This window comes from Canis aureus, chromosome 19 (genome assembly GCF_053574225.1).
Source record: "Canis aureus isolate CA01 chromosome 19, VMU_Caureus_v.1.0, whole genome shotgun sequence".
Classification (NCBI taxonomy): domain Eukaryota; kingdom Metazoa; phylum Chordata; class Mammalia; order Carnivora; family Canidae; genus Canis; species Canis aureus.
Genome location: NC_135629.1, coordinates 32,061,420 through 32,074,868, shown reverse-complemented (window position 1 = coordinate 32,074,868; position 13,449 = coordinate 32,061,420). Strand labels below are relative to the sequence as shown.

At 39.1% G+C, this 13,449-nt stretch overlaps 1 protein-coding gene across 19 annotated transcripts in view; it reads right to left on the bottom strand.

The window, feature by feature from the left end:
- Positions 1–13,449, bottom strand: part of FHIT (fragile histidine triad diadenosine triphosphatase) — a 1,383,460-nt gene that overhangs the window by 123,080 nt on the left and 1,246,931 nt on the right. For 17 of the 19 annotated variants that reach the window (XM_077858253.1, XM_077858259.1, XM_077858258.1 and 14 more), the window contains one exon: positions 12,124–12,200. The exons of the other annotated variants lie outside the window; for them this stretch is intronic. In XM_077858253.1, coding sequence (XP_077714379.1) covers positions 12,124–12,200 — 77 coding nt within the window. The remainder of the gene's footprint in view (positions 1–12,123; positions 12,201–13,449) is intronic. 19 annotated transcript variants of the gene reach the window in all.

Genomic DNA, 13,449 nt, shown 5'->3' with positions numbered 1-13,449 from the left:
CCTTTTTGGTATGCTTCAGCTAAAGAAAACTATATGTTTCAAAACTAGTCCAAAATTTAGGACCGAATATCACGTATTATACACTTCCTAGAACTTTGAGAGTTTCACTTTAAATATATGAACAAAATCCTCCCCATATCTCCACCCTAGGGGATGTCCTCACCATCCCAAGTCATAAGATAAATTTGTGGTTATAATGCAGGGTGGGAAGGCAGCTTAAAGCATGTCTACTTTAATAACTTCTCGATATGGTGAAGAAACAGACTCCAAGAAGAATGTAGGGACTGAGGTCACTTAAAGAACTGGTGACAATCTTGAGATTAAAATCCAACATATTTTACTCTCAGTTAATGCTCTTTTAGGCTTAGTGAGAACTAATGCAGAAACATTTAAGAAATAACATATCTCTTTTCATTATGTTTTGCCACTGCAAAGATTGAACATGGCCCTTCCAAAAGGGCTAATTTCAATATTAAAAAAAAATAATAATCTTCTCAAAGAGTCAAGAGATTCATCAAGTGATCCCCCTTCTGTCTGCATTTCAGGACACCAAAATGCCAGTCCTCTGTACAAACATGCTTTCTGGATTCTAAAGCAGGGAGATTAATGCTCTTCCATTTCTTACTCACAGTATAATCAGTATGAAGGAATAAGATTAGTGTTATGCCATTTCCACACAAAAAAAATTTTCTCAATGCAACTGTCAGTGTATGTGTTTCAAAATGATAATGGGGAATGCTTAATACAAGGGATTGCTCCTTATCTATGGATTCTGAAAAGAAAATTAGCTCACATATCTCTTGATATAGAAAACACATATGAAGACCTGAATTACATCATCTTGCTATCAGTATTGTTTTGCTAAAAGTCACTGTATGCCCCACTCCCACATACCACAAGGCTGAGTGTATTTCTCTGACAGCAACTCAGAACTTTAAACATACACTACTCTTGCCTTCAAACCAACCAACATTAGATACAAGCTCTACTCCTCAACTCCATGGCATTCAGAAACTCAAAATGATGTCCTTTAGACTCTCCATTTCTTGAACCTGATTTTCTATGGGTGTTGGACTAATTTCTAGCTCAGATTGGGGTAGAGAAGCCTAGAGGAGAAATTAGATGTGTTTAGCCATATTTAGGCTTAAATTACACCAGCTCAGTGAGTCCAGATTGAAGGAGGAGGAGAAGAGAGAAGAAAAAAAAACTATCTTCCTACTGTTCCTATATAAAATTCCAGGAAAAGAGTTCCATTGACTGTTCAGTCATATGCTTACTGCTTACACTAGTGTATAATCCCTGTGGCCAAGAGATGGTATACCTTAAATAATAACATATGCCTAATCATATCCGCATTTTGTGGCTGAGACCAGAATATTTTGCCATTGTCTTTCCTTAAATATTTCATTCTTGCCTCCTGATCTGGCTTAGAACTTTATGTTTCACATTACCATACTATGTACTGCTATGGATACCATGAATGGGAGGCCACCCAAAACCATATAACATGTGGGAGAAATGTTATCCAGTGAAAATTGGCCACTATTATCAGGATGGTTGCAAGTTATGCCTAGAAGACAGAAACAACAGGTGTCCACTAATGTTTCAAATAAGCTTATTAAAAAATGAAAGTTTGGGTCCTCTTTTACAACACACTTTAATTCCAAAATCATAAGTAAAAGGGTTTTCTCTAACCAAAAAGCTCGAATAGTTCAGCTCCTTCTACTAGATGATCCAAGAAGAATGAGCAATATGTAAGGGTCTCTCAGGTCACTCTTTCTTTCATGTTTGAATTTGATAACTACAACGATAATTCATAAATTTTCTAACTTAGATAACACATTAAGGGGAAAAAATATCCTTCATCAGGTTATGTTCAACGCTAAAGGCATTTCTACATACGAGTCATTGTCCCAAACTTTCTTAAAGTACATTTTTTTTTAACCTCTCTAATGTTACTAGATGAAAGTTGCTTACTGTAATTACAGGGAGTTTTTGTTGGTTTTCCTATTCACCCAAATCTATGTGGTTTGGAGTTTTCTTCTGGAGTAACATTAATCCTAATGATAGCTGCCATTTTTTTTTTTTTTTTGCTACTACTTATTAAATTCTAACTATGTTTATCATCACCTATGTTATCATTAATCTTCATACCAGCAATTATTATCTTCTCCATTATATAGTAGCAGAAACTGAGCCTTATAGAGCTCAAAGGTTTGCTCAAGGTCACCCAACTGAGAAGTGGCGCAGCCTGAAACCAACTCTTCTCTCTGTAGTACCAAACCCCTGCTTCTAACTCTGCACTTCGTTCCTGCCTTCTTGTCTACCAAGTATTTCATCTCTCCCGGATACTGTGGCAAACACTACCCATGCATGACCTCACTCAACTCCCACTTTACACTTAGAAGATATAGATTAACATTCTCGTTTTACAGGTGAGAAAGCTGGGACTCAAAGGAATTAATCAAGAGATCTAAGTTATCTAACAACTACTTTAAAAAGCTCATAGTTTTATATATGAATCTCTTGTTACTCTCATTTTGTTTCATTTTGTACAACCCAGGATTAATAGGTACTCTGGCTACAAATCATCTCATAGTAAAAAATAGTTTAAAAAAAATAAAGCTGTCTCATTAGGATAAGGACTGTTCCCATTCTTCCCAGAGCTGGTTCCTTTTGGCAGTAGGTAATGCCAACTCAGTTACATTCAAGGAAACTTGCCTTACCTTTTTCGATGTCATAACAATAGAGTGGATTTCTGGTAGTAGAGAGACACTTTAACAAGGAGAAGAAATTACAAGGTGCACATGACTAATCTTTTGTTATCTTCCTGCTAAATTAATTCCATATATATGTGCTAAAAAATCAGAACCAGGGGAGCTGGCCTCTAGTTTGAGATGATCCCAGATTTCAAAAGTTCTAGGTAGTATTTGAAAGGTCATTTGTTTGTTAGAAATAGACACACATACAGGTACACATGATTCTTCCAAATCAGCGCTTCTCAAAGGACATGTGTGTGGGTGTATGTATTTAACATCGATTCATGGCCAGCTGATACACTGCCATAGAGTGGATGTTGAGATACAGCTAATACCATGGGTGACTCACCACACGAGTTTGACCACACTCAAATTGGTCATGACCTTATTCATTTATTCATTTTTTAAAATTTTATTTATTCATGAGAGACAGAGAAACAGAGAGAGAGAGAGGCAGAGACACAGGCAGAGGGAGAAGCAGGCTCCATGCAGGGAGCCCGACGTGGGACTCCATCCCAGGACTCCAGGATCATGCCCTGGACTGAAGGTGGCGCTAAACTGCTGAGCCACCCGGGCTGCCCATGACCTTATTCATTAAGACAACTCTACTGAGCTTACACTTTGATGTCATGGTAATGTCAAATTGTGACAGAATTTATTATCCCAGGCTGGTATCATGAATTTCTCCAGGACTGGCACTGACCCTCTAATGACATTTTGAGTAGCCTTGCTCCATAATTTTATTTTTATTTTTATTTAAAAAAATTTTTTTTTCCTGCTCCATAATTTTAGACTCAGGGGCTGCAAACCCTGTGTACAGAGTGCCAAGGAGGTGCGCATGCTGCTAAGGGAGCCACCACTGCAGCTACCTGTATGGCTGCTTCTGAAGCCAGTTTGAGCAATAACAGATAGTACCAACATTGTAAATATTTTCTGATCTTGTAGAGACCTATCTGCGTTTTTCTGTGTGTACTTTTTATAATAATAGTACAGTCTCCAGATGTTTCTTTTTATTTAAGATTTTATTTATTTATTCATGAGAGACAGAGAGAGAGAGAGAGAGGCAGAGACATAGGCAGAGGGAGAAGCAGGCTCCCCGGCAGGGAGCCCGATGCGGGACTTCATCCCAGGACCCCAGGATCACGACCTGAGCCAAAGGCAGACGCTCAACCACTGAGCCACCCAGGTCTCCCCAAAATGTTACTTATATGTTAGCTAAGATAGCCCCATTACAATCTGTGAAATACCTCCATTCTAGCCCACTCTGGCATTTCATGAAAAAAGGAATTGATGCTGGGAGTATTTGTATAACAAACCCAAGTCTACATAGTAAGTTTTAGGGTCTAGCAGGGATGGCACCAAAGTTTCATCTTATTTGCCAACTCTGGATGACTGATGATGATTGCCAGGAAGGTACTTGGAGGCCATGTCTGGGCTCAATGTTAAAGTATCTGATGGATTAGCATTGTCCTCCAGGTCAGACTAGATGCACTGCATACTCTTGGAGAGAGTCCAATCTTGGTTGACTGATTTTATTTTCCAGGCACTTTTACCACTTTACCAAGAGTTGGTAGGGATCCATATCTGAAAAGCAGAATCTACCAGAACAATAAATAGAGAACATTGGCTTCATAGCTTAGCCTCATTCATTCAGGTCACCTACTCTCTACCCAGCCTCTAGCCAATGGTTTCTACCTTTGGCACTATTGATATTTGGGGCCAGATCATTCATTGTTTGTGGGCAGCTGTCTTGCACAATATAGCATATTTAGCAGCATCCCTGGACCCTACTTTCTAGATGCCAGTAGCACTCTTGCCCCAAAGTGACAACCAAAAATGTCTCCAGATATTGCAAATGTCCCCTAGAGGGCAAAACTGTGCCGTTGAGAACCATTGCTACAGTGCAAACAGAACTCTTTCTCATTCTAGAAATACCATGCAAATAATTGTTTCTATGCCTTCAATTGTATCATGTACTGTTTCCTCTTTTTCTTTTTAAAAATTTCTCAACTTCTTCCTTCTCCTTCCTCCTAGTTTCCCTAACCCATCAAAATTCTTGTCGTTCTTCAAGATGATTGAAAAACCTGCCCCAATGAAAGACTTTTCCTGAGCAGCAAAACCCTTGCCATTTCTTAGTTTTCAACCCGCTTTGCACCTGGTCTGCATCTATCAACTCATCTGAGTGACCTTCATTTTACCAGCATAATCCTATTGACTTACTTCTTCCCAAACTATAGACTTTGCAGGGACTGCAAGCCTCATTGTGACTCAATCATATTCAGCACAACATCATCCCTGTTAAATGGCAAATCAGAATTTATTGAAATGAAGTAAAAAGAGATTTTTCTTTTTCCTTATTTAGGACATCCCATGGGTTTCCGGACTCCAGTTAACAGAACTTTTAACTATTTTCAGCAGCCACACAAATCCCCAGTAATTTTAGCTGGTCTTCTCATGTGAGGAGAGACAGAGTGTCCCTCCAACCCCAGTTGTGACAACCACAGATGACTCTGGACAATTCCAAATGTCCCTGGGAGGTGGGGAATGGCAGGTGGGGGTGGCGGATGAATCGGACAGGCCCATCAAAATTGCTCAGTTGAGAACCACTGTCTAGGATGACATCCAGTTTACTCTGTTATCCCAAAGTAATTATTAATAGCACCCTCTACTCCTTTACTTCAAATATGTCCCAGTTTGGAAGAGGGATTACACTATATCCCAACTTATGTCTCCTGAGGCATTGACCTTGCTCTCTTCTCATGCAGATTCAGGAGTCTAGCCACATATTAGTCTGAATTCCTCTGCCACCAAGAAACACATTTTTATGGTGAAAGATCTCCTTTTAAAGAATATAGTTCTCTCTTCTACCTTCATACATGCAATTCTGGGAGATAAAATCAGCACAACCTTTCTGCAGGGAAATATGAAGGTCATAAACTATCTTCGCCTCTCAAAAAAGAATCACACGATGTTTACAGCTTTTCTCAAAAAGTTGTACATTCCATAGATATCCTTCCATGTCACGCTAACCCCAAATGCCTCAAAAACAAGTTCAAAGCACTCAAATCCATTGATCCAACTTCCTCTGTAGCCAAGAAACAATTTTGTTCCACACATTAACACAAAGGACTGATCCTCTACTCCTGGGAGATACCAACACACCTGGTTAAAAAGTTCAAGAAGTTTAAAATGCATCAGCAATTTTGACTAGCAGAGTGGTTCTCAAGCTTCACTGTACATCAGGATCACCTGGAGGGCTTGTTGAACCAGAGACTGCAGAGCCCCTCCTCTCAGCTTTCAGTAGGTCAGGGACTGGACTAATCATCTGCATTTCTAACAAGTTCCCCGGTGATGCTGATACTGCTAGTCTAGTCCTTTAGAAGATGCCAGCTGCTCCTTGCTTATTCCCTCAAGGATGGAAGCATTCAATATTGGGGAATGGTTGGGGAAGAACGAAGGGAGGTCGGAAGTCTTAATCAGACTGCTTGCTCAGCTATGTTTCAGCTAATCAGAAGAAAATTATTCCTCACCTACCTGTGCTGGGTACCACAGTAGGCAGTGGAGATGCAGCCAGAGCAGGACAGACGCAACCTCTTCTCACTGTACTCATTGCCCTCCACCTCCGGTTTCCCCTTTTAGAGATGAAAGCTCTCTTAGGGGCTCCAATTCCGCTCTTTTTAGCACTCTGTTCTATTTATCAGCTGATAATCAGCCATTTCAATCACTCTCCAAATCCCCATAAGACAGGTCCCATTTTTCAAAAGCAAAACCAAAAAAAAAAAATTAAAAAAATTAAAAAATAAAAAAAAAAACAAAAAACAAAAAACAAAAAACAAAAAACAACAACAAAAAAAGCAAAACCAAAGAAGCCTGGATGACAAAACAGAGTGGAAAACCAAGAGTTTCAAGTGGCATCTCCTATTTCAGCACATGCTTTCTTTTTTTTCTGTGACTCTGATCATTTCATGGAAAACCCTTACAAGTATGGCCCATACCAGACTCGTCTGTCCTTTTCCCTCTGGAGACAGGAGGGGCATGGGTTTATTGCTCATTTGTTGCAGGTCCAGAGGAGAGCAGTGTTTCACTCCAACATTGATAACTGAGTCTGGAGGTGCCTCAAACGCATTTCCAGGGAACAATAATTCAGACTATGATTTAGGATGTTTCTTTTCTTCTGTCACTGTTGCCAAGGCCTGAGGGAAAGCAATCTACATTCTCGTTGACCTCTAAGACAACTACCAGAGGTGTAAGCCGTTTCTCCTTAACTACTCCTCACTGTTTACTCTTTAAGAGTTTCCATCTCTCAGGACTGCTCTGGCTTACCTTTTCATCATCATTTGGGAAGGCAAGAGCAAGTGTGGGCCAAGGCATTCTCATTGGAGTCATCAAGACTCTTGTCTCATGCTGAGTTCTTTGTCGGGCTATGATCTTTGTTCAGGGAATAAGGAAAATCCCTGCGATTTGTAATCCCTCTTGTGCAGTGAAAGGGAAGCCTATAAAATAACTATATTTTTGTGATACTAGGAGCATTCAGATGGTTTTGCACACTCTCAATTTTTAGGAAAGAAAAATTTTCCTTCCTTCCCAACCAAAAATGTGTTTTAGAGACAGTTATTTGTGGGTTAACTTCAAATTACCAGGGACCTAACAGTGGTTTGACAGCAGAAGGGGGACTAATTTTGTAAGTACTCTGTTAGGGAAGGATGGCTCATGACATGGTTTCATATGGTGTCAATGGGTCATATTCATATGGATTCATATGACATCCATATATCAGCCACGGGTTGCATCATTTCCTAATATCTCAGAGTTTCTCCTAAGCACATATGCCCTCAGGATCAGAAACAACTTCTGTTTTGTGAAAAATACCTTTAGTTCAAGAACTGAATAGATTCCAAACGGCAAATGCTCTGTAACCCAGTGGAGAAAAAAGCAAAAAGAGGATGGTCATTCAAACCCACATACACACAAGATGGGGATCCCAGGGAGATACAATTATAGTTAGCTCTTATGCATAATACTTCCCCAGGTAATAAAGGAAACACTGAGTTCCTGTGATGGGTCTTTAGCTTTCCATGGAATCATACATATCAAGCACTATTTACAGATAGGAAAGAAGCTGCCAAAGTGGGGCAAGGAAAAAGATGCAAATGCTCTTGGGTCACTTTGAGGATCAGCTCACTGTCATTTATGTGCATGAGGACTAGGATCCCTTCTACAGCATTAATAGTATTTTGTAGCTCTTACTTTCATGCTTCTAGGGTCGGAGCTATGTGAATTGTGGCTTTGGTGTTATGAGGACAGGTTGTTATTTTAACCATTCCTTCAGTTTCTTCTTGGAGGTAGAATATGAATTGCAAATTTGGTGAAGCTGGAATAAATATTCCATTTTGGAGACATGAAGGGTCTTATGCAGTATTTTGGTTCTACAAAGGAATTCAGATTTTATCTCAGAGCAGATTGGTCCTTGCTCTGGAAGGGAATATTTTGGAAAATCTTTTCTGCTCATGTAAATATAAGGCATATGCCTCTCTTGTTGAATTGGTGAAGTCCTCAGTCAGCAAAGTATTCTAAACACAGGTGCTTCAGACTCTGATTTTAAGAAATATATTTAATAATATCAACTGGACATGAAAAGATGCTCAGGGATCCCTGGGTGGTGCAGCGGTTTGGCGCCTGCCTTTGGCCCAGGGCGCGGTCCTGGAGACCCGGGATCGAATCCCACGTCGGGCTCCCGGTGCATGGAGCCTGCTTCTCGCTCTGCCTGTGTCTCTGCCTCATTCTCTCTCTCTCTCTCTGTGACTATCACAAATAAAAAAAAAAAAAAAAAAAGAAAAGATGCTCAACATCACTAATCATTAGAGAAACCACCTCATGCCGACTAGAATGGGCACTATTATAAACATACACATACAGAGAAAATAACAAATGTTGGTATGGACATGTAGAAATTGGAACCCTTGTGCACTCTTGGTAGGGATGTAAAATGCTGTAGTTATTGTAAAAAACAGCATGGAAGGCCCTCAAAAATTAAAAATAGAATTACCACATGATCCAGCATTTCCACTTCTGGCTGTATATACTCCCAAATAATTAAAAGCAAGGACTCAATGAGCTACCATATACCCAATTCACAGCAGCATTATTCACAAAAGCCAAGAGGTAGAAATAATCCAGTGTCTGTCAACAGATGACTGGATAAACAAAATGTTACATATCTAATAAAATATTATTTGGTTATAACACATGCTGCCACATGGATGAACCTTGAGGCCATTTTGCTAAATTAAATAAGCTAGTCATGAAAAGTCAAATGCTGCATTAATTCCACTCATACGAAGTATCTAGAATAGTCAAGCTTACAGAGACAGGAGGTTGTCAGGGCCTGGGGTCACAGGGATATGGGGAGTTATTGTTTAATGGGTATCAAGTTTTAGTTTTGCAAGATGGAAAGAGTTCTGAGAATGATGGTGGTGAGGGCTCACATGTACTGAATGCAACTGAACTGTACAATGCAAATGGTTAAGATGGTGCGTTTTATGTTATGTGTATTTTATAATTTAAAAATAATAGAAAATGCAAAAATATATACATTGAACATCTTTACAAGAAATTGATCTTAAAGAGATTGTTTTTTTAAAATGGAAATGTGCATTGTATTACAGCTGAAATCATCTAGTACTGATGATTTTGATGTCAAATAGCAATATTATTTAAAACTGAATAACTGAGAATTTGAGGGAAGCATTGGATTGAATGCTTTCACCCCTGGGGCAGAGTGGGACGTGGTGGTGGGGCAAGCAGCAGTCTTACTATGGAGATTGGAACAGTGCTTCCCTCAGAGGAAACAACTGTTCCACGGTCAGTCACTTTGGGGCATAAAAAACAGACATCAAGATGAAGAGAGGCAGAAGACATTCCTATCTTTGGGAGTAAATGGACCTCTTAACCATGGTAACAAGCTAGAGGCAAGGAAGGCGATGACTAGCAGGGAACTCTCATTCCATCAAGGGTAAGAGCAGCAATATTTGAAATCCATCTTTCAGCTTTAGCTCCCTGCATTAGTAGCAGGCATTACTAGTTGTCTTTCCACTCTCCATTCTTCTTTTCTACCTTGATAAAAGAACCTCAGTTTTGTTAAGGTAACTACCTTCCCATCTGCTCACCTTCTTTGTGGATGACTAATCCCACCTTCAACTGAATTGGTCTAAACCATTCGTGGAAATAGAGGATACAATTTTTTTTAAGACTTATTTATTTCAGGGACAGAAAGAGCATGAGTGGAGGGAAGGGCAGAGGAAGAAGGAGAGAAAAAAATCTCAAGCAGACTCCCCACTAAGCATGGAGCCTAACACAGAGCTGGACCTTATAACCCTGAGATCATGATTTGAGCCAATATCAAGAGTTGGATGCTGAACCAAATATGCCACCCAGGTGCCCTAGAGGATACAATTCTGACCATTGACATATCCAACTATGGGGGAGATACCCATGAAACATCTCTTTGTCTCTTAAAAGAGCCACATAGGAAGAGATGGGTGCAACTCTTCTCCTGCTGTTAACAGGTTTGGGTGGAATGGCTACACCACTGTTGACATTTTATGATCATGAAGGTCACTAATCTCAAACCAGAAGCCAGCATACAGAGAACACAGAGTAGAAAGAAGGGAAGAAACTGTATTCTTCATGATGATGTTTGTGCCAATGAGATAACCAGCCATGATACAGCTTACCTTAATTTTTTTTTTTTTTACAGCTTACCTTTAAACTTACTATTTGACTTTTTGAATTAGGATTTTTTTATAATGTGCAGACAAAAGCATTTTACTTAACTGATTTAGACTTGTAATTCCTTCATGTTTTCCTTGAGTTTGCAAAAAAAAAAAAAAAAGGGTTTTTTATAAATCAGTCTAGTGTTGTCTATGCCTTTGAAGAATTAAGAGGATACTGATGACCACAAAGGGGATGAAGGGGCCCTGGAACAAACCTCAAGAACATGTAGACATAGTTCTGTACAGCAAGAGGTGATGTGCAGTGAGCAATGATCCATAGCGTGAAGTGACAGATGACATCAGAGATAGATATGTAAGACATGTAAATAAGCCCTCAATGTCTTCAGAAAGATGAGAGGAGGGAGATTCATTTAAGATGTTATCTTCATTAAGGGGTTCCTGGGTGGCTCAGTCAGTTAAGCATCAGACTAAGGTCATGATCTAGGGTCCTGGGATCCAGCTCCCTGCTCAGTGAGGAGTCTGCTTCTCCTTCTGCCCCTCCCCCCACTTGTGTTCTCTGTCTCTCTCTGTCTCTCCCAAATAAATAAATAAACTCTTTAATTTTTAAAAAAAGATGTTAACCTCTTTTAGACATGTAGATTAAGGGCTTGGGCTATGATCATCAGATCATAAAGGGAAGAGTAAAGGCTGAAAAACGGGAAATTCAGAGGCATTCAAACAATATTGGCTATAAGTAATATCACAGGATCTCCTTTCAAGAAAATGAGATTCCAATGGGACTTCTTACTTTTTTCTGCATATTTCCTGTATAGATACTAGTCATTAGAATGACAAATTTAAATTGGTATATTCAGGCAAATGGAAAGAAAGTTCCTCATGCCTCTTCCTTTCTCCCAAAATGAGTTGTATAATTATGCATGGTGAGTCAGGTGAGAGTAAGAAAGCAAAAAAAAAAAAAAAAAAAAAAAAAAAAAAAAAAAAAAAAAAAAAAAAAACTCCACTCAGGTCTTGGACAAAAGATAGAACAGGATAGTCCAAAGCATGATTGGTTTTCACCTTAACAGCTTACTTTCAACTCTTCAAAAATTAATAAGGAATAAGAAGCTATATTTTAGGTTAATAGTTGCATCATTATTGAAGAACCTGGCTCATATAAATGAGCCATGAGCATTTCCTGCCTTTTAAAAAAAATTATAATGAAAAGAATGATTGATTGTACTTGGCATATTTTCTTCTCTGTGGTTGCATTCCACTGCAATTATACAAATATAATATAATTTTTCCAAAGGCCATGGCTACCTGACAGAAGCATTTGAAAACCAACTGTACTTTGGGCTTCCAGGCATGTGTGTGTATGTGTGTATAATATGACAGTTCAGAAGAGAAATTCATGTCTGACACCCAGAGTTTTGTCTCCCTGCTTCGAGTGATGACCCAGGGTTACTTATGCCAGTTGTACCTGAGTTTTGATAATATTGGTTTGTCAGTGGTTCTTAAGACCTCTGACTGACAGCTGCCCATTATACCAAGAACTATTATTTTCACAGGAAGGTCAGAAGCCTATTTCTGACTCTCAGGTAGTGTAAAGAGATACTGCCCCAAAAAGTGAAATCCTTTTCAGACACACTCACCTGCTAAGTACCAGAAAGAGCTCAGAGCTTTCAAAAGTGCTGAAGTCTAAAGATTTTACAGCTTCGGGAAACACAGCCTAAGAGGAAACAGGAGAAAAACAATACAAAGACGACAGCAACTGTGTGATCACACACAAGTGAGACATCAAGATCTATGACCTCATAGTTTTTGACAGGGGTTTGGAGAACAAACTGTTATTTGATACTGATGCTAAGGAGAGAGGGTTTCAGAGCAAACGTAAAGAGTAGAAGGAAGAAGGACTCAAACCCATCCCCATGGCAGCTGCTGCCCTGTACTGAAAACTCTGCATGCAGTTATCTTTATTCACCTTGTTCACAGCTTATGCCGTGATTAAACTGAATCCTTCTGACTGTAAACCCTTTTGTTCTATCTCAGTATTTCACAGAGGCTTGGTGTGTTAATCAAACTGTCATCAAAGAAAAAAAAGGGGGGGGCACATTCCATCCAAATGAAGAAAAATTTGAACTTTCTACAATAAACACATTTTACAGTGGATGAGCTTTTCACAGAGTAATTATTTCACTTCTCCCAAAGATTACTGATTACATCATACAGAAATACTAAGAGAGGCCTGTTTTATCTTCCCCATCTATCTATGGTTCTTGTGCAAACTTATACTTGTTACCATGAAAAATGACAAATTTGCCATCTGATCAAAATGTTAACAAGGTAACTGTCAGTGAGATGGATCTCTGACTGTCACTGCAAGCCAGAACATGAGGATACATTGATATTTCTCAATGCAGCCACTGCTTCCCCAATGTTCACTAACAACATTTCCACGGTGAGGGTAATAAATCACCTAGAAATAACAAGCTATATAGGATCTCTGGGATATGATAAATTCATCCTAACAGCACTATCTGCAAGGTAGAAAACAATTGATAATGATCTAAAGAAAGCCCTAATCAACTGCCATTTGCCATAATGGGGTAGATGAAGCAAAGATGAATCCTAACCATTTGATGCATGCAACAACAAAATTGAACTCCTCAGAGAAAAACACACAACAACAAGCAAAATACAAATGAGTTAACATTCTGGAAGATCAAGTAAATGGAAGATAAATTTAATAATATACTCCAGATACAATTTTTATATTAGACATGGGTTGGAATGAGATAATCATAGTTATTGCTGGGTTCATAAATACCCAGGAGTGGAAAGTTCCTCATGACACTAATAAAGACTGGCTCAGTTCTTAGTTTCATGGACTTTGCACCAGTATTTTTATATCAAGACTCTTTAGGTCGTATTATTTCTGAGCCTTTAATTCAGTGGTTTAACTTGTGAAACCATGTTTC